Source organism: Sinocyclocheilus rhinocerous, unplaced genomic scaffold (genome assembly GCF_001515625.1).
Source record: "Sinocyclocheilus rhinocerous isolate Xijiao unplaced genomic scaffold, SAMN03320098_v1.1 scaffold1697, whole genome shotgun sequence".
In the NCBI taxonomy this organism is placed as follows: domain Eukaryota; kingdom Metazoa; phylum Chordata; class Actinopteri; order Cypriniformes; family Cyprinidae; genus Sinocyclocheilus; species Sinocyclocheilus rhinocerous.
In genome coordinates this window covers 989547-1016563 of record NW_015629509.1, presented here as the reverse complement: position 1 = coordinate 1016563, position 27017 = coordinate 989547, and the positions used below count along the sequence as shown (strand labels likewise).

Here is a 27017-nt window from a genome sequence, read left to right as displayed (position 1 = left end):
ATCACTTGCTCACCAATGGATCCTCTGTAGTGAATGGGTGCCGTCAGAATGAGAGTCTGAACATCTGATAAAAACATCACAATAATCCACAAGTAATACACACGACTCCAGTCCATCAATTAACATGTCAAGCTGTGTTTATAATAAACATATTTATCATTAAGATGTTTTTAGGGTTAAATCAAAACACCAGTCCATAATTCATAAAACTTTGTCCTGTGGAAAAAGTTGATCCCCTTTTGTCCTCTCACATCAAAATCCATTAACATATATGTTAAGAACTGATTTGAATTGTTTGTGTTTGTAAAGGTGCTTGATCTGTGCACATTTCTTTCCTGATTCAGATGAGGCAACTTTTTCACTGGAGAAAGCAATATTATTTATATAATATTATATAATAATATATAGGACTCATATTTTAACCGAAAGCAACAGTTTGAAGTAAAAAAAAAACTACTTGATGGATTTGTTTCTTACAAACACACAGGTTTTAATTTCACAAATTGATAACTTGAGGATTATTGTGATGTTTTTAATCAGCCGTTTTACCTCTCATTCTGACGGCACCCATTCGCTGCAGAGGATCCATTGGTGAGCAATTGATATAATGCTGAATTTCTCCAAATCTGTTCCAATGAAGAAAAACTCATTTACATCTTGGATGGCCTGAGGGTGTGTAAATTTCAGCAAATTAAATTTTTGGGTGAACTATTCCTTCAAGAAACAAATTTATTTAAACATCTTATGATCATAAAAACTTTTTGAAATGAGTTTTGTAGACAAATATAAATTGTGCCTATAAATACACTATAGCCTAAAGTATATACTGTATGTTCAAATATAAGACATAATTTCCATACTTCAACTGGTGCGAATTCATAGTTTTAATGACCTTATTATTATTATTATAAAATGTGGGAAAAGTAACAAAGAATGAGTAGGTGTGTCTGAACTTTTGATTGATAGTGTAACTGAAAAGCACAGCCACATTAAGCAGTGCATTCAATCAGAATGACCTTAACCACAGTCCTAAAGTTGATTTACAAGATAATCACTCACCATTTTTCATTTGAACCAATCCTTAAATAACCCTTCTTTGCGAGCGCTATTCAAGACACCCGATTCCTACTGGGAGCAGATCTATATCCCAGCCAATTAGAGCTATGATTCATATGTCACTACCCACAAGAACATTCATTTTTGCTGCTCCAGCAGGCTGTTGAGAGGACTGTAAACATTACTCAGAACAACTCTGAGTGGGACTACAGTGGGATTGAAATGAATGACAGGTCCTCAGTTTCTCCATCATGCCTCTGCAGGGGCGCGGCCCACATGTCTTTTATAAAACACTTCCTGTTTGTGACTTTCACTCGACAAGATACTACTTTCCAAAAAAGGCACAAAGGCGATTTTTAGAATATTGACGCAGGTTTGACGTGGAGGCTAAAACTGCTCCAGCACACTCTTATTAGAAAAGTAACAGTACAATACAGTTTTTTGTTTGTTTCCCAAGAGGTAAAAATAACAGTAATATTACAAATAAATTTTTATTCAGAGGCCTGCTGAAAGCACCTTCACATTTGATTTTAATATACACAATTGTTCTAAAGTTTGGGCTCTGTAATTTTTTTTAAAGAAATTAATTTTTTTCAGTAAGGATGTATTAAATTGATCAAAAGTGACAGTAAATACATTTATAATGTTACAAAACATTTTTATTTAAAAATAAAATGCTGTTATTTTGAATCTTGAAAAACGTATCCTGGTTTAGGGTTATTATAGTTAACAAAAATAAAAACTAAAACCATAATTAAAAAAAAAAAAATCATTACTTGAAATAAAATAAAATAAAATTACATTTCTTAAAAAGTATCATTTTATTTTAACATTTTTAGCATTTATTGTTCACACTTAGTTTAACTTGATGTACTAAAATAACTGAAATTTGAAATTAAAGAGACAGAGACAATTTTCCACAACATGGATAATAAAGTAATGTAAATAAAAATTAATAAAAGCTATATAGACATTTAAAAACAACAAAAACTAATAAAAATGACGAACACAATAAATCTCAAAAAACACAACTAAACCTTTAACTAAAATTAACATGAAGGCAGAATATATATATATATATATATATATATATACACACACACACAACAAAATCTAATTCAAAATATTAACACAAACTATAACGGTATCTCAATGACACTAAAATTACACTCTCCTGGTTTCCTAAAAATATTAAGCAGATTTTCTATTAAACTGTAATACTATTTCACAATATTACTGTATTCTTAATCAAATACATTCATCCTGGGTGTGAGAACCAGTACTTTACATGCATTTAGTTTGAATGTGAAATTGTTTAAGGGACATTACAAACAAACCCTGAATTAAACAACTTACTTTACAAACACATAAAAGTATGTTATAATTTGATTACATTACATTTGAACTATATACATGCTTCCTTTATTTGGTAATCTGATCTAATTCTGAGCTTTACTGAGCTTACATTGCTACAGTGTTTACTAAGTACTAAGTTTTGCAGCTGAATAAACTACGTCTCAGGGTAAGAGGATTACACCATTACCTGAAACTGATCACAAACAGCTCACTGAAACTAAGCAGACATGATCTGCACTTTATTTTAGACAGATTTCCTAGGAAAATAGCAATTCTGCATTGGAAACAACTGACTCCATAATGTCTGCCCCACAGACTTCAATGCAAAACTGACTTCTTCCTTAGTGAAAGTTTTAACAAGTGGTCTGATCCCATAATACACTAATTAGCACTGTGCATAATGTTTTAAAAATGAAAAGAAAAAGAAAAAAAGTTACTCACATCCTAGTCTTGAGTTGTATTCTGGGTAAACATGTCTGAGGTTGCAGGAATATTTCTTGATAAAGTTTCATGAATTTTTTATGGGCCTCTTCAGAACTGATACTGTGAAGAGAAGCAAAGCTTGAAAAAAAATCATTTTTATTACCATCTTGTTTTTAAAATGGGATATTAAAACACTAGTTCAACAAGTTCAAAGGCAACTGAAACATTCAGGAATAATAACAAAAATTTATTTAGCACACTAATGACCATTTCTACCTTTCATTTAGCTGGGTTAGCTGCGCCAGCTGTGTGTAGTCAATGTCTGCAAGTCTTTGCTCAGCTGTGTTAAAAGTAGAAAGCTTAGCAGATCAGTAACATCCGATTTTAAATCAATTTTACAGAGCTAGAAACATTCAGTAAAGTAAAAATGTGACAACCAGCCCCGGTCTCCTCTGTCTGTACTATATACAGTGTAGAACAGCCTTGTCATTTACAAAAGCGAACCAATACAATGTAAACAATACATGATATGTATAATACAACTGACTCCTTACATTATTAACATGTTTATTTGAAATGTCTCTGTACCTGAATGTCGGTATCGGTGCATGGCTGTAAAAGCAGCAAATGATAACATGAGTGTTCATTGTAACAGTGAGAAATATCAGGTGACTCGAGTGCAAATTATTGTCGAAGTGTGTTTGGCCTGTTTCATGGCAACAGTCCTGTAGGCTACTCATATTACAGACAGTACAATGTTATCGTGTTAAAAGATCGTTAATAAAGCATGATTATTAATATCTTATTGGGATTAGAATTACGCGTTCTAATCGCGAAATACAAAACTCAGCAATGTTATGTTAACAACTCACATTTATCAAGTTAATGAGGTAGGCTAACAACTCAGTAAACAAGAAGTTAATATTGAGTAACTTACATTTTAGACATAATATTTTCAGTTAGCCTATGTGTCTATATTTGTATCACCGGCGGCAAAAATACTTCCAAACTAGGCCAAAGCGGAACTGACTGACCGTCAACAAGCGTCGTGTTTTTGAACAAATGGAATAAATGACTCATTAAATCTCTTAGGACATTTGTTTGGTTCCTAAACCAATCATTGTTTTTGAACGATTCAATTAAAAAATAGAAAATTAGAAATGTTGCCTTGCAATAAAATTGAATATAAAATAAACCTACATTGTTATATTTAAAAAGCACAAAAATAATACAAAACTAAAAATGGCAAAAGCACATCGAATTGTTAATTAAAGCATACAAAATGACTCAAATTTTATCTAGAATTCAAATTAAAACTGAAAATATAAAAAATAAAAGCTAATTCAAAAAATTAATAACAACTAACCTAATAGTATATGAATAATAATTTGCTCAATAACAAATGACGAGCAACTCATGAGCATATAAATAATAAAAGATAAAGATCTATTCTATTCTTTTCTGACCCAGTTTAACCACTGAAACAGAAATATAAAATTAACATAGACAGATTTCCTAGGAAAATAGCAATTCTGCATTGGAAACAACTGACTCCATAATGTCTGCCCCACAGACTTCAATGCAAAACTGACTTCTTCCTTAGTGAAAGTTTTAACAAGTGGTCTGATCCCATAATACACTAATTAGCACTGTGCATAATGTTTTAAAAATGAAAAGAAAAAGAAAAAAAGTTACTCACATCCTAGTCTTGAGTTGTATTCTGGGTAAACATGTCTGAGGTTGCAGGAATATTTCTTGATAAAGTTTCATGAATTTTTTATGGGCCTCTTCAGAACTGATACTGTGAAGAGAAGCAAAGCTTGAAAAAAAATCATTTTTATTACCATCTTGTTTTTAAAATGGGATATTAAAACACTAGTTCAACAAGTTCAAAGGCAACTGAAACATTCAGGAATAATAACAAAAATTTATTTAGCACACTAATGACCATTTCTACCTTTCATTTAGCTGGGTTAGCTGCGCCAGCTGTGTGTAGTCAATGTCTGCAAGTCTTTGCTCAGCTGTGTTAAAAGTAGAAAGCTTAGCAGATCAGTAACATCCGATTTTAAATCAATTTTACAGAGCTAGAAACATTCAGTAAAGTAAAACCAGCCCCACCAGCCCCGGTCTCCTCTGTCTGTACTATATACAGTGTAGAACAGCCTTGTCATTTACACAATACAATGTATACAATGTAAACAATACATGATATGTATAATACAACTGACTCCTTACATTATTAACATGTTTATTTGAAATGTCTCTGTACCTGAATGTCGGTATCGGTGCATGGCTGTAAAAGCAGCAAATGATAACATGAGTGTTCATTGTAACAGTGAGAAATATCAGGTGACTCGAGTGCAAATTATTGTCGAAGTGTGTTTGGCCTGTTTCATGGCAACAGTCCTGTAGGCTACTCATATTACAGACAGTACAATGTTATCGTGTTAAAAGATCGTTAATAAAGCATGATTATTAATATCTTATTGGGATTAGAATTACGCGTTCTAATCGCGAAATACAAAACTCAGCAACGTTATGTTAACAACTCACATTTAGCAAGTTAATGAGGTAGGCTAACAACTCAGTAAACAAGAAGTTAATATTGAGTAACTTACATTTTAGACATAATATTTTCAGTTAGCCTATGTGTCTATATTTGTATCACCGGCGGCAAAAATACTTCCAAACTAGGCCAAAGCGGAACTGACTGACCGTCAACAAGCGTCGTGTTTTTGAACAAATGGAATAAATGACTCATTAAATCTCTTAGGACATTTGTTTGGTTCCTAAACCAATCATTGTTTTTGAACGATTCAATTAAAAAATAGAAAATTAGAAATGTTGCTTTGCAATAAAATTGAATATAAAATAAACCTACATTGTTATATTTAAAAAGCACAAAAATAATACAAAACTAAAAATGGCAAAAGCACATCGAATTGTTAATTAAAGCATACAAAATGACTCAAATTTTTATCTAGAATTCAAATTAAAACTGAAAATATAAAAAATAAAAGCTAATTCAAAAAATTAATAACAACTAACCTAATAGTATATGAATAATAATTTGCTCAATAACAAATGACGAGCAACTCATGAGCATATAAATAATAAAAGATAAAGATCTATTCTATTCTTTTCTGACCCAGTTTAACCACTGAAACAGAAATATAAAATTAACATGGCTCCATTCTGAATTTTAAAAGGGAATATGTGCAGAATAAAGAGATGGAAGGCATGTAAGATCAAAGACGTCTTTTCTTCTTGTTAGTCTCGACTGTTCCCTGTGAAACCACAGCAGTAAATCCCCTCAGCTGAACTAAAAGCTTATAAGGTTTAATTAAGTAAGTGGCCCACCGCTCCATACGAGCCGAACTAATCCAGCAGAACAGCTCGCAGGTCCACCAGAGAAATCTGCTCAAAGCTCGATGACAATTTGCTGATATTCTCTGCACTGTATTGAGATTTAGAAAGGCTGTGAACACTATACAAACATACTGTGAATCAAACTTTATATATTTATGGTTTATACTGACCAGAAACAAGCACTTTGACTTCTTTTGTTTATTTGTTGACATATCACATGGTTTCTAACTTTATAAATTGATATAATAGTTGTGCAACAATGAAATATTAATATATATATATATCAAATCTGTGGCTGTAGGCGTGTTTTGAACTCACTCTGCAGTTGACAGACACTGTGATGAATTGTGGCCTGAACTCACTTCTGAGGTCTGTTTGCAGATGGGTATTAGTGTTCTAAAAGTGCTAATTGCATCAGGCAGCAACATTAGTAGGACTGAAGCCGTGGTCACACAAGAAGGATAAACACAACAGAGATCTTCTCAGACACTGTCTGCCACTGAGCCATGTTCAGCAAGCTGAAGAAGATCATCGGGGGTCCAACTGTGGGTCCTACCCCGGCCTCGGCCTCTAGGTCGGCCCCTGCACCAGCTCCTGCTCCGGCCCCTGCAAAGGTAGGTACAAGTGACTCATAATGCACTTTATGAAGATTTCTGCTGCTTTTTTATCTTAAGCACATGTAACAAATTAAAAATATTTTGCTAAAATGCAGTAAATATTTTAGCTATCATTTTAAATATGGGATTGACAATTTTCGGTAAAAATAATAATAAATGCTTTATATTATTTATTATATTAATAAATGCTTTGTATATGTAGTATGTGTAATGTGGATATAGTTTTATGAATTATTTAATAATATAATAAATTATATGGAGCATTTATTATTTTTAAAGCATATGTTATTTATCAGTGTTATTTTAGTATCATTGACACTATTATAGTTTTATTTAATATTTTGAATTAGTTAGTATTTTTCAGTTTTCATTTTAATTTTAGTGAAATTTTTTGTAATTTTTAATAATTTGGTCTTTTGTGTGTGTGTGTTTTTTTTTTCATTTTATTCATTATTGTTTTTTAAAATATATCTTTATAGTTTTTATAGATTTTTATTTCAATTTTAGATTTAGTTATTTTAGTACAGTTAAACTAAATGAAAATGATGCTTTGGCAGATATAGCAGTTTTTTTTTTTTTTTTAGCTAAAGTTGTTTTACAGTAAAAGGTTAGTTAAAAAGTTCATTAAAATGCATAATTGAAGATTTAGTCCAAAAATAATGTTAAATAATTAATATCATTTATTATATGTTTCATATAAGATTATATATATATATATATATATATATATATATACTGCGCATACATTAATTCACTTTATGGTAGTTTTTATCTTAAACACCATGTAAAGGACAAACAGTGTTCTTCTAACATCATTTAAAAATGTAAAAGTTAAAGCTAAAGGCTTGAGTAATTTAAAATAGACAATTTAGCTCAACAATCTACAAATAACAGAAGCCATCATGCGTCATTTATGAGAATGTTTTTATAACTGCAAAAGCGCTCTGGGATAATGATTAATCTCTGCACCCGGCAGGAAGAAAAACCTGCAGACAAGGAAAATGAAGACAAGAAAGATGATGAAGGCCCTGGTAAGTCATCTGTTATCATTGTAATTATCCACTAAATGATCTCATCATTCATTGTGTAAGCACCTGCAGAATATATTTTCCAGATGAGAGGTATTTGAAATAATTCTTACAGTCTGTCACAGGTTGCTTGCAGTAGTGTTTGTTATGGGTTCAGTAGCATGTGATGGTCAGTAAGCTGCTTCAGGGGTCAGTCCTCCATCTGTGACCCAAATCTTCCTTCATTTGGGAATCGTAAAAAGAAAAAATAACTATTTTCTCCTCAGCCCCAACGCCGACTCCAGCACCAGCTCCAGAACCAGCAGCACCGGCCTCAAAACCAGAACCGGCCCCCAAACCAGAGGAGAAACCTGCAGACCCGGCCAACGGCCAGCCACCTGCTGAAGGGTAAAATTAACACCATTTTTATCTGATCATGTTGCATTTGGTCAGAAGTTATTAAAATATATTACGGCAAGAGAATAAATAGGGTTGAGTTTGATTTCATGTTGACTTTCATGTGCTATAAGTGCCAAGAGAAAGTCTTGATGTCCTGAGTGTGATTGATAAGCATTAATTAATCACGGCTAATCAACTAGACTCACGTTGTCTTGGAAAGGACTCACAGTAAGTGACAGAACAGCGTGTGAGTAAGTCATCAGTGCAAACACTGTACATCAGATCCAAGACTGTGCAGCAGAGACCTGGAAGATTACGAGACCAGGAGCTGAGAGCAGATTACAAGATTTACAGTGCATTTGATATAAGAAGATCCCTGGAGCTACTTACATTTAGAAAACAAAAATAAAACCGACACCAACAGTGGAAGAATGCCAGAGTAGTTTTATGATGGGTATGATCCTCAAAATATATTCCCATTCACTGGAGCAGTATTTATTTATTTATTATAAATAATAAAAACAAAGAAATAAAATTAAATAAAATTCTGCTCCAGTATAATATATATTATATTATAAAGTTGTATTTTGCACTAATAACACTAACATGTACTCAAAACAAAAGGCACTGGGTCTTCACTTACACTTGTAATACGCCTCCATGACCAGCAGAGGTCAGCATATAAAAGCACAATTCAGATCATCAACAGTTTCAGATCTTGTACAAGTAGTTCAGCGTCAAACAAGTTAAACCAATGATCACATGTAGGATTTCAACTCAATTTTGAGTCGTGTTTACACGGATCCGATGAATAGCCTACCAGGAGCAACGTAAAAATACCCACTAAAAAGCATTTAGACTGCTTTACAGCTCAAATAACACACACTGTGAATGAAGAAATTAATACGAACACATTTTACAAAAAAATATGAGCATTATAAGTAGTAAAATGAAACTAGTGTGATAAAATTTAAAACCAACTTGTGTCATTATGCGCGCAAGGATATTTATCAACCGGAAGTTCATTCGCCTAGGACAGTAGTCCCAAAACAAAGAACGATTTAGAAAACTGTACAGTTTAAATAACATTCATGTTATATCGAGGAATTAATATAAGGACTGTTACAAAAACATAAGCTGTATATTTCTACTTTTAAACCTTCCACAATACTTTGCCCCATAGACTGTTACTGTAAACACCCTTACGAAAATGAACCATATGGTTTTCCTACAAAAAAAAAAAAAACATGGTTACTATAGGTAAACAATGGTTTTTGTTCATTAGAAATGTATTTATTTGTTTGTTTAAAGTTTCTGGAAGTTGAGGATTTTAAATGTCTGTATATTAAGTGATATATTACTATATATGTTAAATATATTGATTTCACCTTGTGTTATTATCTGTTGGATTGTTATAGTGAGGAGGCCCCTTCCCCTGAGTCCCGACCCATTGTGATAAGCAAGCATTTTGATGCTCAACTCATTGAGATTGTTCAGCATTACCGGCAACGGACAGAACAGTTTAAAGAAAAGATCATTGACCCCTATGCATCCTCTCCAGAGCGCAGCCCTCCTGTCAGTGAGTACAAATCAATCCATGCTTCGGCAATTAATGATATATCTGTAATACAGCACTTATTGAAATAATACATACATACAGCTGAAATAATATGTAAATATGACAGGACGTCACCACATAACAAGACAATAAGAAGTGGCTTAACAGGTATTTTGTGTTTGTTCCAGCACCTGTCCTGAGAAAGGATGACTACTTGAAGTTGGTGGAGGAGAGGAAACGAAAAGAAGAGGAGGACAAGAAAAGAAAAGAGGAGGAGGAGAAGAAAAAGAAAGAGGAGGCAGAGAGAAAAAATAAAGAGGAGGAGGAGAAGAAAAAAGCAGACAAGCCTGGGGAAAAGAAAGAGGAAAAACAGGAGGAGAAGAAAGATGACAAGGCAGACAAAGAGCAGAAGTCCATCTACCCAAAAATGAAGTGCACCTGTGTAGATTTCCTGCTGAAGCCCATCGAGAACAGAATGGACAAAAGACTGGACACCTCCATCGATCCGTTCACAGGTTACATTTCAAAATATGCTAACATAATTTATGTCATATGCAGACATAAAATGACCACGTTTCTATGCTTTCGTCTGCTCTGTTCTTGTGTTTTTCACTAGACTGCAGGTATATTGCTTGGCTAAGCTTGGTGACCATTGCCTTCAACTATAACCTGTGGTTCATACCGGTCCGTATGGCCTTCCCGTATCATGACCCAGCGTCTGTTCCATTGTGGTTTACCTTGGACATCATTGCTGACATCATCTATGTCATCGACATGATCGTTTTCCAGCCACGACTGCAGTTCTGTAAAGGGGGAGACATCATTGTAAGAAAAAATTGATAGCTTCATTTTATGTTCACACAGTCTTTTTATATAACACAGTGTTCAATGTCTTGCTCCATAGACTTCTACTGTAAGTTCTATTATTAAATTCTAACACTACTAATGAGTACCTCTAATTTTTTTTCATAATTTTCTTTCAGTATGACAGAGTTGTGATTAAAAATAAATATCGAGAATCGTCAAGGTTTCAGGTATTGCAGATATTTCAGTTGACTTTCATCTTCCAAATAGCATTTTATCCCAGAAAGCCATGAAATATTTCCTGTCCTTTCAGAATGATGTCCTATCCATCCTGCCTTCAGACCTGTTATATTTCCCGTTTGGATTCAAGTCTGTCTTCAGGCTCAATCGTTTGATGAAGGTAATGCAGCTTCTATAAACACCTGTGTTTTGGCGGGATTCGTGATTGGCTATGAGATGCATAATCATTCATGAGCTGATTATATTTTTGAATTTGCCTTAACCTTGTTTTGTTTATGTTTTCTCCTTAAGTCTGAAGCATTTTTTGAGTTCAGTGACCGTCTTGAAGGGATCATGACCAAAGCGTACATCTGGAGGTATGTAACCAAGGTTACACCAAATACACAAAATAATGATCTTTAAAAAAGCATCATATGACCCCTTTAAAAGAGTTGATCTGACTGACTGGTTCTATCAGGGATGGGCAAAAAATCTGAATTTATGAATTGACAACCTTTCAGTTAATGAGAATTAGAATGCTGTTTGGCTTCATTTGGAAGACTTTGAGGAAAATTGGAATATTCTGTTCTTCCAATATGGTCCAAAAAGTTAATTTTTTAAATGCTAAATATAAATGAAGCACACATTTCCATAACTTGATTGCACTGTAATTCTTCATGTTTAAATTCAAATTCTGTTTGCTACCTCGATGAAATCAAGAATTCAAGAATTTAAAACATTCTCATTCTGAATTTGGCTCGAAATTTCAATTTTTTTAGTTGCTTTTGATTGTTTTTTTTAATTATTATTCTTATTTACTCACAATTAGCCATTTCTCATTCATTTCTACCTGCAAAAATATTTTAAAGCTTGACATAACTGGAGATATATATTCATTACAGAAAATTTGAAGTTTTAAAAAACCTTTTAGAAAAGACTTTTCCAGGTCTAGAAATCACAATATTAAAGTTCCCTCATATATCCAGATCTTCAAGATCATGGAAATCCTGGTTCTTCCATAGAACGGCAGTTGTTAAGGGAACAAGTTAACATACGAAATATAATACCAGTTTACATCTTGATTTTTAGATGTTTGAGCTTATTTTAATCCTTTTTTGTCTTATTTTGAATCATCTTGCACCCTCCTTGGAAGTTTGATGGCCCTCTAGTTGGCCCCAGACCCTTGGTTGAGAACTACTGTTATATTGTGACCATAATTCTCCTTTGTTCTTTTTAAAGAGTAATTCGCACCATTGGATACCTGATGTTTATTCTCCATCTCAACGCATGTCTTTACTACGTGGCATCTGACTACCAGGGGATTGGCAAAACCAAATGGGTGTACAGCGGAGAAGGCAGCGCGTAAGTAATTTCATCTACCTTTCAGATTCACTTTATTGATTCTTTTTGTAAAGGTAAAGTATATAACTTCTGCACCACTGGCAGCACAAAACAGTAATTGAAATGCCCATGTAATGTTATTTTTTTTTCTCTTCCATTCACAGTTCAAGTTTAACAACAACAAAAAAACTAAATTGGTTTGCAGTAATTGCAGGTTTTTTTTTGTTTTTTTTCATATTCTCATAGCTACCTGAGGTGTTTCTTCTATGCGGAGAAATCCCTCCTGATGATCGCAGAACTTCCTTTCCCTGAGACCATGTTCGGTCAGATCTTTCAGATGACCAACTATTTTTTTGGTGCTCTATTTTTGTCCATCATTCTCGGCCAGGTAGACGTTTTGTCTCCAAAGCTTTTGTCTGTAAAGCTTATGCTCCTGAAGCGCTTGGTGGTTTTTTTGGTTCAGATTTGATTTAGATTTTTTTCACTTGGCTTTCTTGCTTGGCCATGGCTTTGCTCAGTGGTTCGATGTCTGCTGTTTTGACACTGTAATATGTGACCCTGGACCACAAAACCAGTCGTAAGTCGTACAGGTATGTCAATAGCCAACAACACATTATATGGGTCAAAATGATCCATTTTTCTTTTATGCCAAAAATAATTAGGATATTAAGTAAAGATCATGTTCCATGAAATTTCCTACATCAAAACTTAATTTTTGATTAGTAATATGTGTTGCTAAGGACTTCATTTGGATTTTCTCAATATTTGGATTTTTTTGCACCCTCAGATTGCAGATTTTCAAATAGTTGTATCTCGGCCAAATATTGTCCTAACCTAACAAACCATACATTAATGGAAAGCTTATTTATTCAGCTTTCAGATATATGTATATATAGATGTATAAATGCATAGATGTATAAATCTCAATTTTAAAAAATGTACCCTTATGACTGGTTTTGTGGTCCATGGTCGCATATGATTGAATCTTTAATAAGGACTCAGATATGATTGCAAGATGTTTTTATTCCTTACATATACTGAATTTGACCATCTCTGTCTCTTTCCCAGGTACTTGCGCAGTTACTATTTTGCCGTGCGGACTCTGATCAACATCGGTGGTCTGCCTGAGCCTCACACAGTCTTTGAAATCACCTTTCAATTAACAAACTTTTTTGTTGGTGTCTTTGTCTTCTCAAGTTTGATTGGACAGGTACATGATGTAATGATGTAAACATCATGAGCTCCTCCCCCTAGTCCCAGGCAGCCAATCATATCATAGTCCTCATCCAGTTCTCCTGTCAGGAACCATGTAGATTTCTTGTGATTGTGCTCCTGTTGTTTAAGAATGTAGGATGAGTCACTTCTTTACTAGATGTTACAGATTATAATGAGATAATTTATAGGTGTCAGAGAGTTTGTGTAGAGATAGGCGCTCAATGAAGAAGATACATAAATCACAGGTACTTTATTTAAAGCCACTAACATAAACCCAGGAGAAAGTCTTGGACTCTACAATCAAACTAAGACCTTCAATACCAGACGAAGACTGGGGAGAAACTGAGGACTTAAATAGAGCAAGCAAACAAGAACTAAACAAGCAGCACCTGAACAGAGTACTCAATCAATTAGTAACCATGGAAACAAAACGAGCAAGGAACAAAGGAGCGCATGAACTAAGGAACAAACTAGATAGCTGATCAAAAGACACACACAGAACGTGACAATAGGATTTTTTTTTCATTTATTTATTCATTGTTTAGGCTCATTTATGCTATTTTTACATGTTAATTACCTTTGCTGTCATCTAAAGGTCATCAAATAGTAATATCGGCCATTTGTCAGTTATCAGCCATAACATAAAAATAATTATTGGTTTATCAATATTGGGCATAATTTTGATATTGGTGCAAAAAAGAGAGTAATTTTACAACACTGTTAAATGTAATCTTTAATAAGTCCCATAATAAATAGCCATTTTTTCATGCTGAACATTATAATATAGTGATGCCTAAATTGACTTGTTGTCAATTAAATTTTTTAGTGTTTTATTTTAAATTTATTTAGACAAAATAATATACAATTTTAGTTTTGGCCATTTATCAGTTATGGGCCACGACATGAAAATAATTATTGATTTATCAATATTGGCCAGAATTTTAATAATGGTTAAATGAATGAATGAATGTAACAATAAACTAACTATGGAATCTTTAATAAATCTCAAAATAAATTTTCATATATAACATTGTGTTCATTTTAGTTTTTATTTTTTTTTATTTTTTAAATGTAATTTAAAAAGTATAGAATTTTAACATTGGCCATTTATCATTTATTGACTTTAACTTGAAAATATTACCAGTTTTTCAGTATCAGCCAGAATCATCAAAATGGTGCATCCATATCAGATATATAGATGTAAATCTTTGATTTTACAGATGAGAGATGTCATTGGAGCAGCTACTGCCGGCCAGACGTACTTCCGTGCATCTATGGATGCTTGTGTGGCGTACATGGTGACAAACCGCATCCCCAAGCTGGTTCAAAGCAGAGTGCGCACCTGGTACAACTACACCTGGGACTCCCAGGGCATGCTGGGTAAAATCTAAATTTACATGTAAATAACGACTGGTAATGAATAGCAGGGTCCTGCCAACTAAGGTTTGGCTTCTCCTCAGATGAGTCTGAGCTTCTGGAACAGATGCCTCTGGTGATGAGAACAGCCATCGCTGTGGACATCAACCTTGCTACTTTCCAAAAGATCGACCTCTTTAAGGTGGGCTTGATTTAAGGAAGGAAACAGATTGCGACATGTTCAGTTGCTTGATGTTTCTGTTTTTTTATCACAGGGTTGTGACAACCAGATGCTTGTGGACATGTTATTGAGGCTAAAGTCCATTGTGTACTTGCCTGGAGACTTTGTGTGCAAGAAGGTGAGTTATCCTGCCTTTTATTTATAGACACCAAGCACATCAAGTCTTCACTCTTCTGTTTCTCCGCAGGGTGACATTGGAAAGGAAATGTACATCATTAAGGCCGGAGAGGTGCAGGTCATCGGTGGGCCGGACAATAAGATTGTGTTTGTGACTCTGAAGGCAGGCTGTGTGTTCGGAGAGATCAGGTGAGCTATTGAAAAGAGAATCTGCCTTTATAGCTACACGTCATGAATGTGACATATCAACTCATGTGTTTATAATCGACCCCAGTTTGCTACAGTCTTCAGCCAATGGAGGAAACAGAAGAACCGCTAATGTAGCGGCACATGGGTTCGCCAACCTCTTCGTACTGGATAAGAAAGACCTCAATGACATCCTGATTCACTACCCAGAGTCTCAGAAAGTGCTGGCCAGGAAGGGACGGTAATTATTATTTCAGTCAGACGTTCATGTGGATGCAGATGCACCTACATAAGCAATGAGAAAATCATTTTTTGTTTCCCAATAAATTATAATTTTATTATTATTTTGCAAGACATTAAGAACTCACTTAACTGTGTTAGATTTTTGCTTAAAACAAGAAGACCAATAGTGAAATCTAAAATACTGGTTAACACTGTTTCAAAGGAAACTGCTGAAAGCCAAGGGTCCCCCTCCTGCTGCTAAAGGCAACGAGGAAAAGAAGAAAGGACTGGCTCAGTTCGGACAAAAACCTCCCACTCCCAAACTTTTGCGTGCCTTTGCAGGAGGAGCATTCACCAAAAAAGGCTTTATGGACAGACTTAAGGTAAGGAATTCTAATATATACGTATATTTACATATGCACTACCGTTTAAAATTTTGGGGCCAGTAAGTTTTGTTGTTGTTGGTTTTGGAAAGAATTGATGCTTTTATTCAGCAAGGATTCATTAAATTAATCGAAAGTGACAGTAAAAACATTTATAATGTTGCAAAAGACTTCTATTTCAAATAAATGTTGTTCATTTGAACTTTGTAGTTAACAAAGAATACTGAAAATATGTATGATGGTTTCCTCAAAGGTCTTAAGCAGCATGACTGTTTCCAACATGTCTAATAATAATAAATGTTTCTTCAGCAGCAAATCAGATATTAGAAGGATTTCTGAAGGATCACGTGACGCTGAAGACTGGAGTAATGATGCTGAAAATTCAGCTTTGCATTACAAGAAAAAGTTAAATTAAAGTAAAAAATAGTTATTTTAAAAATATTAAAAATAATATTTCACAATATTACTTTTACTGTATAAGAGATTTATTTTCAAAAACATTTAAAAAAACTTATGGACCCCAAACATTTTAAAACATAAAACACTGAATAAAACATTGAACTTTGGATGTATAATACAATAACCAAAACAATGGTTCAAAAAGAGTACATTTCTTGTTTATATTTTTCTTTTCTAGACTGCCGCTACATCAGAATGTCAATAATCGCATGAAATACATTAAAGATGTCTCTTTAAGGATGTTATTCCTTTTTAAATAACCTACATATTTTAAATGTATTTTTAAAAACTAAATATCTTTATATGTATCGAAACCATTTTTAAAATGAGCTTCTTTCCCTGCTAACCGTGGTCCTTGCCAATCAGTGAATCGTATTACTAGTAATACATGCATTATTTGATTGCAATTTGTTTCAATTCCTTCCAAAATAGTATGTTTGTAAATCTATTTTGTACTGAAACCTAAATAAAAGACACATTTTGTAGTTGCATAGTACAGTGAACATCATTTCTGAAACAACTGAATATTATTTATACTTGAGAGTTTACATAGCCCGCATGCTCTCAGTTAGTTGAGTCAGTCTGCCGTGGGATCTCACAGTTAATCTCTTTAGTCTGGCAGAGTTTTAATTAACTAAGTGGTCTTTCTAAATGTGGACCCAGAGCAGAAATACAGCACAGCACAGTGCAGGAATAGCTCGCAGCTCCAGAATAGCCCACGGATGCCCTATCAAAGTGTTGCCTGGCACACATTAAGTAATCCAATGTGACTCGTGAGCCAATAATACAGCAAATATCGTTTGCAGCTCACCCTATAATGCAGTTTTAATAGAAGGATTGTGATTGGTTGACTGCAAGTGAGAAGGCCCTTGATAGGTAGTAGCACAGGTATATTTGTAGCAATAGCCAACAATACATTATATGGGTCAAAATGATCCATTTTTCTTTTATGCCAAAAATAATTAGGATATTAAGTAAAGATCATGTTCCATGAAATTTCCTACATCAAAACTTAATTTTTGATTAGTAATATGTGTTGCTAAGGACTTCATTTGGATTTTCTCAATATTTGGATTTTTTTGCACCCTCAGATTGCAGATTTTCAAATAGTTGTATCTCGGCCAAATATTGTCCTAACCTAACAAACCATACATTAATGGAAAGCTTATTTATTCAGCTTTCAGATATATGTATATATAGATGTATAAATGCATAGATGTATAAATCTCAATTTTAAAAAATTTACCCTTATGACTGGTTTTGTGGTCCATGGTCGCATATGATTGAATCTTTAATAAGGACTCAGATATGATTGCAAGATGTTTTTATTCCTTACATATACTGAATTTGACCATCTCTGTCTCTTTCCCAGGTACTTGCGCAGTTACTATTTTGCCGTGCGGACTCTGATCAACATCGGTGGTCTGCCTGAGCCTCACACAGTCTTTGAAATCACCTTTCAATTAACAAACTTTTTTGTTGGTGTCTTTGTCTTCTCAAGTTTGATTGGACAGGTACATGATGTAATGATGTAAACATCATGAGCTCCTCCCCCTAGTCCCAGGCAGCCAATCATATCATAGTCCTCATCCAGTTCTCCTGTCAGGAACCATGTAGATTTCTTGTGATTGTGCTCCTGTTGTTTAAGAATGTAGGATGAGTCACTTCTTTACTAGATGTTACAGATTATAATGAGATAATTTATAGGTGTCAGAGAGTTTGTGTAGAGATAGGCGCTCAATGAAGAAGATACATAAATCACAGGTACTTTATTTAAAGCCACTAACATAAACCCAGGAGAAAGTCTTGGACTCTACAATCAAACTAAGACCTTCAATACCAGACGAAGACTGGGGAGAAACTGAGGACTTAAATAGAGCAAGCAAACAAGAACTAAACAAGCAGCACCTGAACAGAGTACTCAATCAATTAGTAACCATGGAAACAAAACGAGCAAGGAACAAAGGAGCGCATGAACTAAGGAACAAACTAGATAGCTGATCAAAAGACACACACAGAACGTGACAATAGGATTTTTTTTTCATTTATTTATTCATTGTTTAGGCTCATTTATGCTATTTTTACATGTTAATTACCTTTGCTGTCATCTAAAGGTCATCAAATAGTAATATCGGCCATTTGTCAGTTATCAGCCATAACATAAAAATAATTATTGGTTTATCAATATTGGGCATAATTTTGATATTGGTGCAAAAAAGAGAGTAATTTTACAACACTGTTAAATGTAATCTTTAATAAGTCCCATAATAAATAGCCATTTTTTCATGCTGAACATTATAATATAGTGATGCCTAAATTGACTTGTTGTCAATTAAATTTTTTAGTGTTTTATTTTAAATTTATTTAGACAAAATAATATACAATTTTAGTTTTGGCCATTTATCAGTTATGGGCCACGACATGAAAATAATTATTGATTTATCAATATTGGCCAGAATTTTAATAATGGTTAAATGAATGAATGAATGTAACAATAAACTAACTATGGAATCTTTAATAAATCTCAAAATAAATTTTCATATATAACATTGTGTTCATTTTAGTTTTTATTTTTTTTTATTTTTTAAATGTAATTTAAAAAGTATAGAATTTTAACATTGGCCATTTATCATTTATTGACTTTAACTTGAAAATATTACCAGTTTTTCAGTATCAGCCAGAATCATCAAAATGGTGCATCCATATCAGATATATAGATGTAAATCTTTGATTTTACAGATGAGAGATGTCATTGGAGCAGCTACTGCCGGCCAGACGTACTTCCGTGCATCTATGGATGCTTGTGTGGCGTACATGGTGACAAACCGCATCCCCAAGCTGGTTCAAAGCAGAGTGCGCACCTGGTACAACTACACCTGGGACTCCCAGGGCATGCTGGGTAAAATCTAAATTTACATGTAAATAACGACTGGTAATGAATAGCAGGGTCCTGCCAACTAAGGTTTGGCTTCTCCTCAGATGAGTCTGAGCTTCTGGAACAGATGCCTCTGGTGATGAGAACAGCCATCGCTGTGGACATCAACCTTGCTACTTTCCAAAAGATCGACCTCTTTAAGGTGGGCTTGATTTAAGGAAGGAAACAGATTGCGACATGTTCAGTTGCTTGATGTTTCTGTTTTTTTATCACAGGGTTGTGACAACCAGATGCTTGTGGACATGTTATTGAGGCTAAAGTCCATTGTGTACTTGCCTGGAGACTTTGTGTGCAAGAAGGTGAGTTATCCTGCCTTTTATTTATAGACACCAAGCACATCAAGTCTTCACTCTTCTGTTTCTCCGCAGGGTGACATTGGAAAGGAAATGTACATCATTAAGGCCGGAGAGGTGCAGGTCATCGGTGGGCCGGACAATAAGATTGTGTTCGTGACTCTGAAGGCAGGCTGTGTGTTCGGAGAGATCAGGTGAGCTATCGAAATGAGAATCTGCCTTTAGAACTATACGTCGTGAATGAACTCATGTGTTTATAATCGACCCCAGTTTGCTACAGTCTTCAGCCAATGGAGGAAACAGAAGAACCGCTAATGTAGCGGCACATGGGTTCGCCAACCTCTTCGTACTGGATAAGAAAGACCTCAATGACATCCTGATTCACTACCCAGAGTCTCAGAAAGTGCTGGCCAGGAAGGGACGGTGAGTTATGTCACATGATTCTTTCAGTCAGACATTCATATAGATGCACCCACAGTGAGCAGTGAGGAGGGAAAAAAAACATTTTTTGTTTCCCAATAAATTATCTAAATATCACAACAAGACTTGGGAAGGCATTAAGAACTCACTTAACTGTGTTAGATTTTTGCTTTAAAAAAACAAGAAAAAAAAAACTAATTTCTAATGGGGTAAGAAAATAAACCTACCGTAAGTCCTAATTTTTACTCACTCAGCTTTTGAAGACAATTTCTCGTTTTAAACATTTTTATTGGATAAGAAGGCAAAAATACTGATTAGGAAACTGTTTCGTTTTAGCGAACTGATTTGTTCAGATGGTTCTTTCAATGAACCTATTCACTAACCAATTCACTGATTTATTTGAATCATCACCAACTGTACGCATGGTCTTGAGCCCTATTTCTCACAGACCTACAATAGTGAAATCTGGAAAATACTGGTTAACACCATTTCACAGGAAACTGCTGAAAGCCAAGGGTCTACCTCCTGCTGCTAAAGGCGACGAGGAAAAGAAGAAAGGACTGGCTATGTTCGGACAAAAACCTCCCACTCCCAAACTTTTGCGTGCCTTTGCAGGAGGAGTGTTCACCAAAAAAGGCTTTATGGACAGACTTAAGGTAAGGAATTCTATTATATACTAAAATATACAGTACCGTTTAAAATTTTGGGGCCAGCACATTTTTTGTTGTTATTGTTTTTGAAAAGAATTAATGCTTTTTTTTTTCAGTGTGACAGTAAAAACATTTATATTGTTACAAAAGATTTCTATTTCAAACAAATGCTGTTCACTTGAACATTTGATTTAACAAAGAATATTCAAATATGTATCATGGTTTCCTCTATGATATTAAGCAGCACAACTGTTTTAAACATTGATAATAATAATAATAATAATAATAATAAAGGTTTCTTGTGCAGCAAAACAACATATTAGAATGATTTCTGAAGAATCATGTGACACTGAAGATTGGCGTAATTATGCTGAAAATTCAGCTTTGCATTACAAGAATGAATTACATTTTGAAATAAATAAAAAATAAAATAGAAAATAGAAAAAATATTTAAATTGTATTAAAATATAAAAAATTCATATTTCACAATATTATTCTTTACTTTTACTGTATAAGAGATTTCTTTTCAAAAACATTAAAAAAAATTTAAAAAAAACGTACCGACCCAAACGTTTTAATGGTACTGTATATTGAATAAAACATTGAACTTTAGATGTGTAATACAATATTATACAATTACACAAAAGCTGGCTCAAAAAGAGTACATTTTTATTTATATTTTTCTTTTCTAGACTGCTGCTACTTCAGAACAATAATCACATGAAATACATTAAATATTTCTCTGTGAAGATTTAATTCCTTTTAAAATAACCTACGTATTTTAAATGTATTTAAAAAAAAAAAAAAAACGAGCTTCTTTCCCTGCTAACTTCAGTACTTGCCAATTAGTGAATCGTATTACTAATTGTAATACATGAATTATTTGATTGAAATTTGTTTCAATTCCTTCCAAAACAGTATGTTTGTAGATCTATTTTGTACTGAGACTTAAATAAAAGACATATTTTGTAATTGCGTAGTACAGTGAACATCATTTCTGTTTTATTTATACTTGAGAGTTTACGCAGCCTTCATGCTCTCAGTTAGCTAAGGACTGGTAGTTGAGTCAGTCTGCCGTGGGATCTCACAGTTAATCTCTTTAGTCTGGCGGGGACATTGAGAGTTTTAATTAACTAAGTGGTCTTTCTAAATGTGGACCCACAGCACAAACAGTGCAGGAATAGCTGGCAGCTCCAGAATAGCCCACGGATGCACTATTAAAGTGCTGTCTGGCACACTTTGAGTAATCCAATGTGAGCCAATAATGAAGCGAATATTTCTCATATCTGTAAAAAAGCAGTGCATATTTGACTTTACAAATAGAAACGGCCCTTTGCAGCTCACCCTATAATGCCGTTTTAATAGAAGGATTGTGATTGGTTGACTGTAAGTGAGAAGGCCAGTGATAGGTCAGTCAAACTGTGGTGAACCCTGGGAAAAGGGCCATTCCTAAGAGGGAATTAATAGAGCTCTAAGAATTAATTGAAGCAGGTCGGAGTTCACACATCAGCGACAGGTGGATAAGGAGAGTGGAGAGATAAATCTGGATGGGATCGCGTGCCTGCTCGAGCCAGTGCAGCCATGTTCAGCACCTTGAAAACGCTTTTTCGGCCCAAAACTGTGGCGGCAGTAGCTCAGAGCCCTGGATCTCCGACACCAGTGCCTTCACCTGCACCTGCCCCAGCACCTGCTCCTCCAACAAAGGTACGAGTACCTGGCTTTAGCACAACACAGCACCAGATTCATCCCACACCATACAACTGACTTTAATGTCAGAGAAATGTGTTTCTTTAAAAAAAAAAAAAAAAATAGATAGCAATTTTAACAAATAAATGTATCTTGGTTTACTGGAAAGGCAGCTCAAAGGATAAGCTATTTGAATAAACTATGGGAATTTAAAAAGCTAATAGCTAATAAGTTCTAATAATATTTTTGACATTTATGTGGGAATGGAAGGATCCATAGACATTTATACATGTAAAAAGAGCAAGTAATTTCTTAGAGACTGTGACATAATTACACTTTAAGGGAAATCGTCTCTAGTACTTCTTTTTAAATTAGTCTGAAATTTATATTAAACATTTAAAAGTATAATAAATGTGCATGCAGGAAATTGACAAATAATCAATATAATTAAATGTCCATTTGCTTTCAGTTTTTCTTTTTAATAAATCTGCAAAAATGTCAACAATTCTGTGTTTTTCTGTCAATATGGGGTGCTGTGTGTACATTAATGAGGAAAAAAAATTAACTTAAATGATTTTAGCAAATGGCTGCAATATAACAAAGAGTGAAAAATTTAAGGGGGTCTGAATACTTTCCGTACCCACTGTATATAGATATATATATGTGTGTGTGTGTGTGTGTGTGTGTGTGTGTATCAACTTTTTCAGTTCATATAGATAGTCTTCTAGTAAGACAAATAATTAAACACTAAAACACTAAATGCATAATAATTAGACAAAAAGTAAAAGAAATGAGTCAACTATAATTTATTACATAATATCCATCGTCTGATGCCCTAAATAACTATTGATAATTAAATAAATATAAATAATATATTACGTTATAGTATATGGTATTTGAGTAATCAAATTATGTTTACATGTATTTATGCTCTATATATTGTTAATAAATAAAAGCATTACTGTAAGTCCGCATCAGGCTACTGACATTTCTGTAGTAATGCCCACCAGTGTTATTTTAGTATTATTGATATACTACTATTTTTTAAATATATTTTCTTTTTTCACTTTAATTTTAAAGTTTTAGTAATTTTGTCATTTTTGTCATTTTTAGTGTTTTTTTTTATTTCTTAGTTTTTTTTGTTGTTGTTGTTTTAGTTATTTTAGCTCTTCAACTTAAAGCAAACACAAATTAGAACTGTTGTTGTTGCAACTAGCTGAAATAAGTTTTTTTTGTTTGTTTGTTTGTTTTGGTCTTTTATTTCAAGTAACGAGTAAATGTTTTCAAGTAAATGTTTTATGGTTATAGTTAAAGATGATATCCCTGATGCTCACATATAAAACAATTTGCATTTGCACGTCTTACTCCTTGTCAGCTGATGCAGGCTTTCACTGAGTGTAAAACAGTTAATGACACACCTCTCATTCGTTCAAACATCACTGCTATAAACTGGAAATGTGTTGTGATAAAGAAAGAAAGAAAGAAAAACATGTTCGGTGTTAACAGGAGGAAAAGGCAGATGCAAAGAAAGATGAAGAAAAAAAGAAGAGAAAAGGGAGGAAAAGCCCACCGGTGAGTCTTCATCCATCTTCACTTCATGAGATGATGTTTCATTAAGTGAAACTGCAATTCTCTGTGTACATTTTTTAAAGTACGATTGATGTTTTCATCTGGAATCCTGGAGACATTCTCATTTTTAAAGGGTTAGATGAAAAGGCATAATGGACCCCTTGCTCAAGTACTTTATTAGTTAGCAGCATGTCAGGAGAAGCTGAAGCCTAACCTATTAAAACATAAAACAGTGTTAAGATCTCCATGCACATAGGCTGTTAATAATTAGAGATTTTTTTTGTCTTTAATTATGTGCTAATACAGAAATGAGCAAATCATATTATCCCAAAACATCTAATTCTGACCTGTGCTTCTTAAGAACCAGCTCCTGCTCCTGCTCCAGAGCCCCCTAAACCAGAAGCCAAACCAGCAGATCCAGCCGATCCCGGAGCAGCAGCTGCAGAGGGGTAAGAGTTTAGACTGCCTGTAAATATTCTCATTATATATAGTGTGTACTATACCGAAAGGTTTTCAAACTGGGGTCCTGAAGCCACAAGGGGGCCACAAGAGCTGACAGAAAAGGTTTAGAGAAAAATAGACAAAAAATGATGAATAATAATAACAATAATTTATTTTAAATTGTAAATTATTCTGAATAATAATAATTATTATTATTTATTAAATATATTATTATTAAATATCCTATACAAAATACATACATATTACTATAAATAATTTGATATTGTTGTCTTTTATAACTCCACAAACAGTATTTTAAGTAGTATTTAACTAGTATTTTTAAGTAAATAAATACATAAATATTGCTTATAATAATATGAATATAATAAATAATATATTTATTTATAAAGATATAATAATATATTTAAGAAAAATATGTTATGTTTATGTATTAAATATATTTACTGTATATATAATATAAAATATAAGTATATAAATGTATATACATGTAAATATTTTCAAAATATATACTGTATGTGTGTGTATTTATATATACATAATAAATATACACAGTACACATACATATATTATGTAAACATACGATTAATCACGATTAATCGTTTGACAGCACTAGTAATAATGCAATATATGTATTTATTTCAGTAGACATAAATAAATACATATTGATTATAAAAAAAAAAAATTATTCACATTTACCAAATTTGATATTTTTGTCTTTATAACATCACACTTAGTATTTTCTTTATACACACTATAAATGCAAATTCGCTTTTTATATTTTAGGAATGGGTACTTTGTAAGGGGATCATCATATTTGCAGGTCCTTGGCAGCAGAAAGTTTAAATAGGTCAATTATAGTGACTTTGCCCATTCATGTCATTGTTGGTTTGTATGGAGCAGATCTTTGCTGTCATCTTCCACTCAACGATGTGCAGCGTGTGACTCCAAAAGTAGCTGAAAGTAGATTAGGGAATCTGCTGTATTTGTGACTTAAGAAGATCACGAGAACGTCCTCACGTGTGAACAGGAGTTTCTATTTCCTGTGTTATATTTTTCTTTGTGTCAGTATAAAGCTAACTCTATACTGATTTCAGCAAACCATGCTAGGCAGTCATCATTTTCCAGTCACAATTCTTATATGTGCTGAATGCAATGATACGAACGTCTGCTGTAAGACTAAATTGAGTACTAAATTCACTACATGGGCCCATTTTAGCTGATAAACAGTAAACAAGAGAGCACCCGCTGGAAAAGAGGAACAAATGTGAATGTTTCAGGACAGTCCTTATCTTAACTCAACAGTTGTGCAGCCATGTAAAGCCATGATTTGACACAAAGGCAGAGTTGCACTGATTAAAATGATTATAAATAGATGAGGTACAGGTTTACACTGTCTAGTGCTGAGCATGTGGTGATTGTATGAGGTGTCGTCTGAGTTCAGCTGCTGAACTTACTCTGAAATCAGATCAAGTCTTGGCCGTAAGATTTGTTGTTTGCTGTAGCTGTGAAAGATCCGCAAAGCTTAAAATAAATAAATACTCTCTATGTTCACATATCTAAACCAGTCTAGAGTTCATAATTCTTATTATTACACAGCTCTGTGGAATACTTGATTCTGATTGGTCAGTCGCAACATTCCGAGGTATGTTATCCCTCGATAACAACCGGTAAAAGCTGATAACAAAGGCTCATCCGGGTAACTGAAGTCGGCGCCGTACTCTTGCTAGGAACATTTTTTTCTTGGTGGAAACTTTGCGATTGTTTAGCTAATAAAATATTAAAACTCGATTCAAAATTGTGTCCAATTATTTAATTATGTCATCCTGGTATCGCGGACTCGCTCTCTCGTTTCATACAAACGCAGCTGTTGCCATTTTGCGACGATTGTTTTGCACACTGTAATGGATTATAAGATAACTAACAAACTGGTAAGATTTTAAAACATTTTTGTCTTAAATCTTTTATCGCCATAATTATTTATGTGGTGAAATGTTGTGTAATAAGTGTTTTGACTGCACCGTATCCCTTAAATGTCCGTCTAGTTTGAACTTGCCGCTTGCTCACAACTGCTGTCTTCACGGAAGCTTTGCGTTCAAATATTTCAACTCAAATCAATATTTCTTGTCTAATTATTTACTTATGTGGCAAGTAGCCTTGTAATAAGCGGAATAATGTATATCCAGCTGGTTGTTATCGCAGGATAACCCCCTTCAGGGTGATACAAGACCCCTCCGCTTCGTTCTGCGATGTTATTCTGCGATAACAACCGGCTGGATGTACTTTATCCCTTACATATCACCACATAACAAATTATACAACTACTATAAGCATATCCCAGACACATACATTACACTTACATTAAGTATGTACTATATAGCAAATCTCAAATGCTTAATGTTAAAGGAGACATATTATGCCCCTTTTTACAATATGTAATATAAGTCTCTGGTGTCACCAGAATGTGTCTGTTAAGTTTCAGCTCAAAATACTCAAAAAGATGATTTATTATATCATTTTGAAAATGCCTATTTTGAGTGGAAGCAGAAACACTGCTTGTTTTTCGGGCCTGTCTCTTTAAATGCAAATGAGCTGCTGCTCCCCGCCCCCTTTTCCAGAATAGAGCTGTGCCATTACAGCTCGGACCTGCTAAAAACATCTGTTTTGGTTCTGATTA

General features: G+C 33.8%; 4 protein-coding genes across 6 annotated transcripts in view; 3 read left to right on the top strand and 1 right to left on the bottom strand.

Annotated features, from left to right (window-relative positions):
- The window catches only part of LOC107739036 (cyclic nucleotide-binding domain-containing protein 1), a 48369-nt gene extending 44924 nt beyond the window's left edge, over nucleotides 1-3445 (bottom strand). The window contains 3 exon segments of the mRNA XM_074560177.1: nucleotides 2854-2955; nucleotides 3112-3175; nucleotides 3424-3445. Coding sequence (XP_074416278.1) covers nucleotides 2854-2955; nucleotides 3112-3175; nucleotides 3424-3445 — 188 coding nt within the window.
- A 4328-nt stretch (nucleotides 3446-7773) lies between these two features.
- On the top strand, nucleotides 7774-16569 carry cngb3.2 (cyclic nucleotide gated channel subunit beta 3, tandem duplicate 2). The gene is made up of 17 exons (XM_016550987.1): nucleotides 7774-7852; nucleotides 8116-8236; nucleotides 9646-9806; nucleotides 9974-10300; nucleotides 10402-10610; nucleotides 10769-10819; nucleotides 10903-10989; nucleotides 11121-11185; nucleotides 12048-12170; nucleotides 13218-13359; nucleotides 14585-14744; nucleotides 14825-14922; nucleotides 14996-15079; nucleotides 15149-15267; nucleotides 15353-15505; nucleotides 15710-15869; nucleotides 16507-16569. The coding sequence occupies exons 1-17, from the start codon at nucleotides 7774-7776 to the stop codon at nucleotides 16531-16533; spliced, it is 2166 nt and encodes a 721-aa protein (XP_016406473.1). The 3' UTR covers nucleotides 16534-16569.
- Nucleotides 16570-17617: 1048 nt separating this feature from the next.
- LOC107739026 (cyclic nucleotide-gated cation channel beta-3-like) lies at nucleotides 17618-21509 on the top strand. Of its 3 annotated transcripts, none has more exons than XM_016550992.1 (8): nucleotides 17618-17842; nucleotides 19068-19227; nucleotides 19308-19405; nucleotides 19479-19562; nucleotides 19632-19750; nucleotides 19827-19979; nucleotides 20473-20632; nucleotides 21319-21509. In XM_016550992.1, exons 1-8 carry the CDS (start codon nucleotides 17648-17650, stop codon nucleotides 21340-21342), a joined length of 993 nt encoding a protein of 330 aa, XP_016406478.1. In that variant the 5' UTR covers nucleotides 17618-17647; the 3' UTR covers nucleotides 21343-21509. The 3 variants fall into 3 exon arrangements, with proteins under 3 accessions (XP_016406478.1, XP_016406479.1, XP_016406480.1); XM_016550993.1 differs by lacking the exon at nucleotides 17618-17842 and adding an exon at nucleotides 17913-18092; XM_016550994.1 differs by lacking the exon at nucleotides 17618-17842 and adding an exon at nucleotides 18278-18388.
- Nucleotides 21510-22207: 698 nt separating this feature from the next.
- LOC107739029 (cyclic nucleotide-gated cation channel beta-3-like) overlaps nucleotides 22208-27017 on the top strand; it is a 17299-nt gene continuing 12489 nt past the window's right edge. Inside the window, 3 exon segments of the mRNA XM_016550997.1 lie at nucleotides 22208-22359; nucleotides 23850-23884; nucleotides 24243-24330. Coding sequence (XP_016406483.1) covers nucleotides 22208-22359; nucleotides 23850-23884; nucleotides 24243-24330 — 275 coding nt within the window.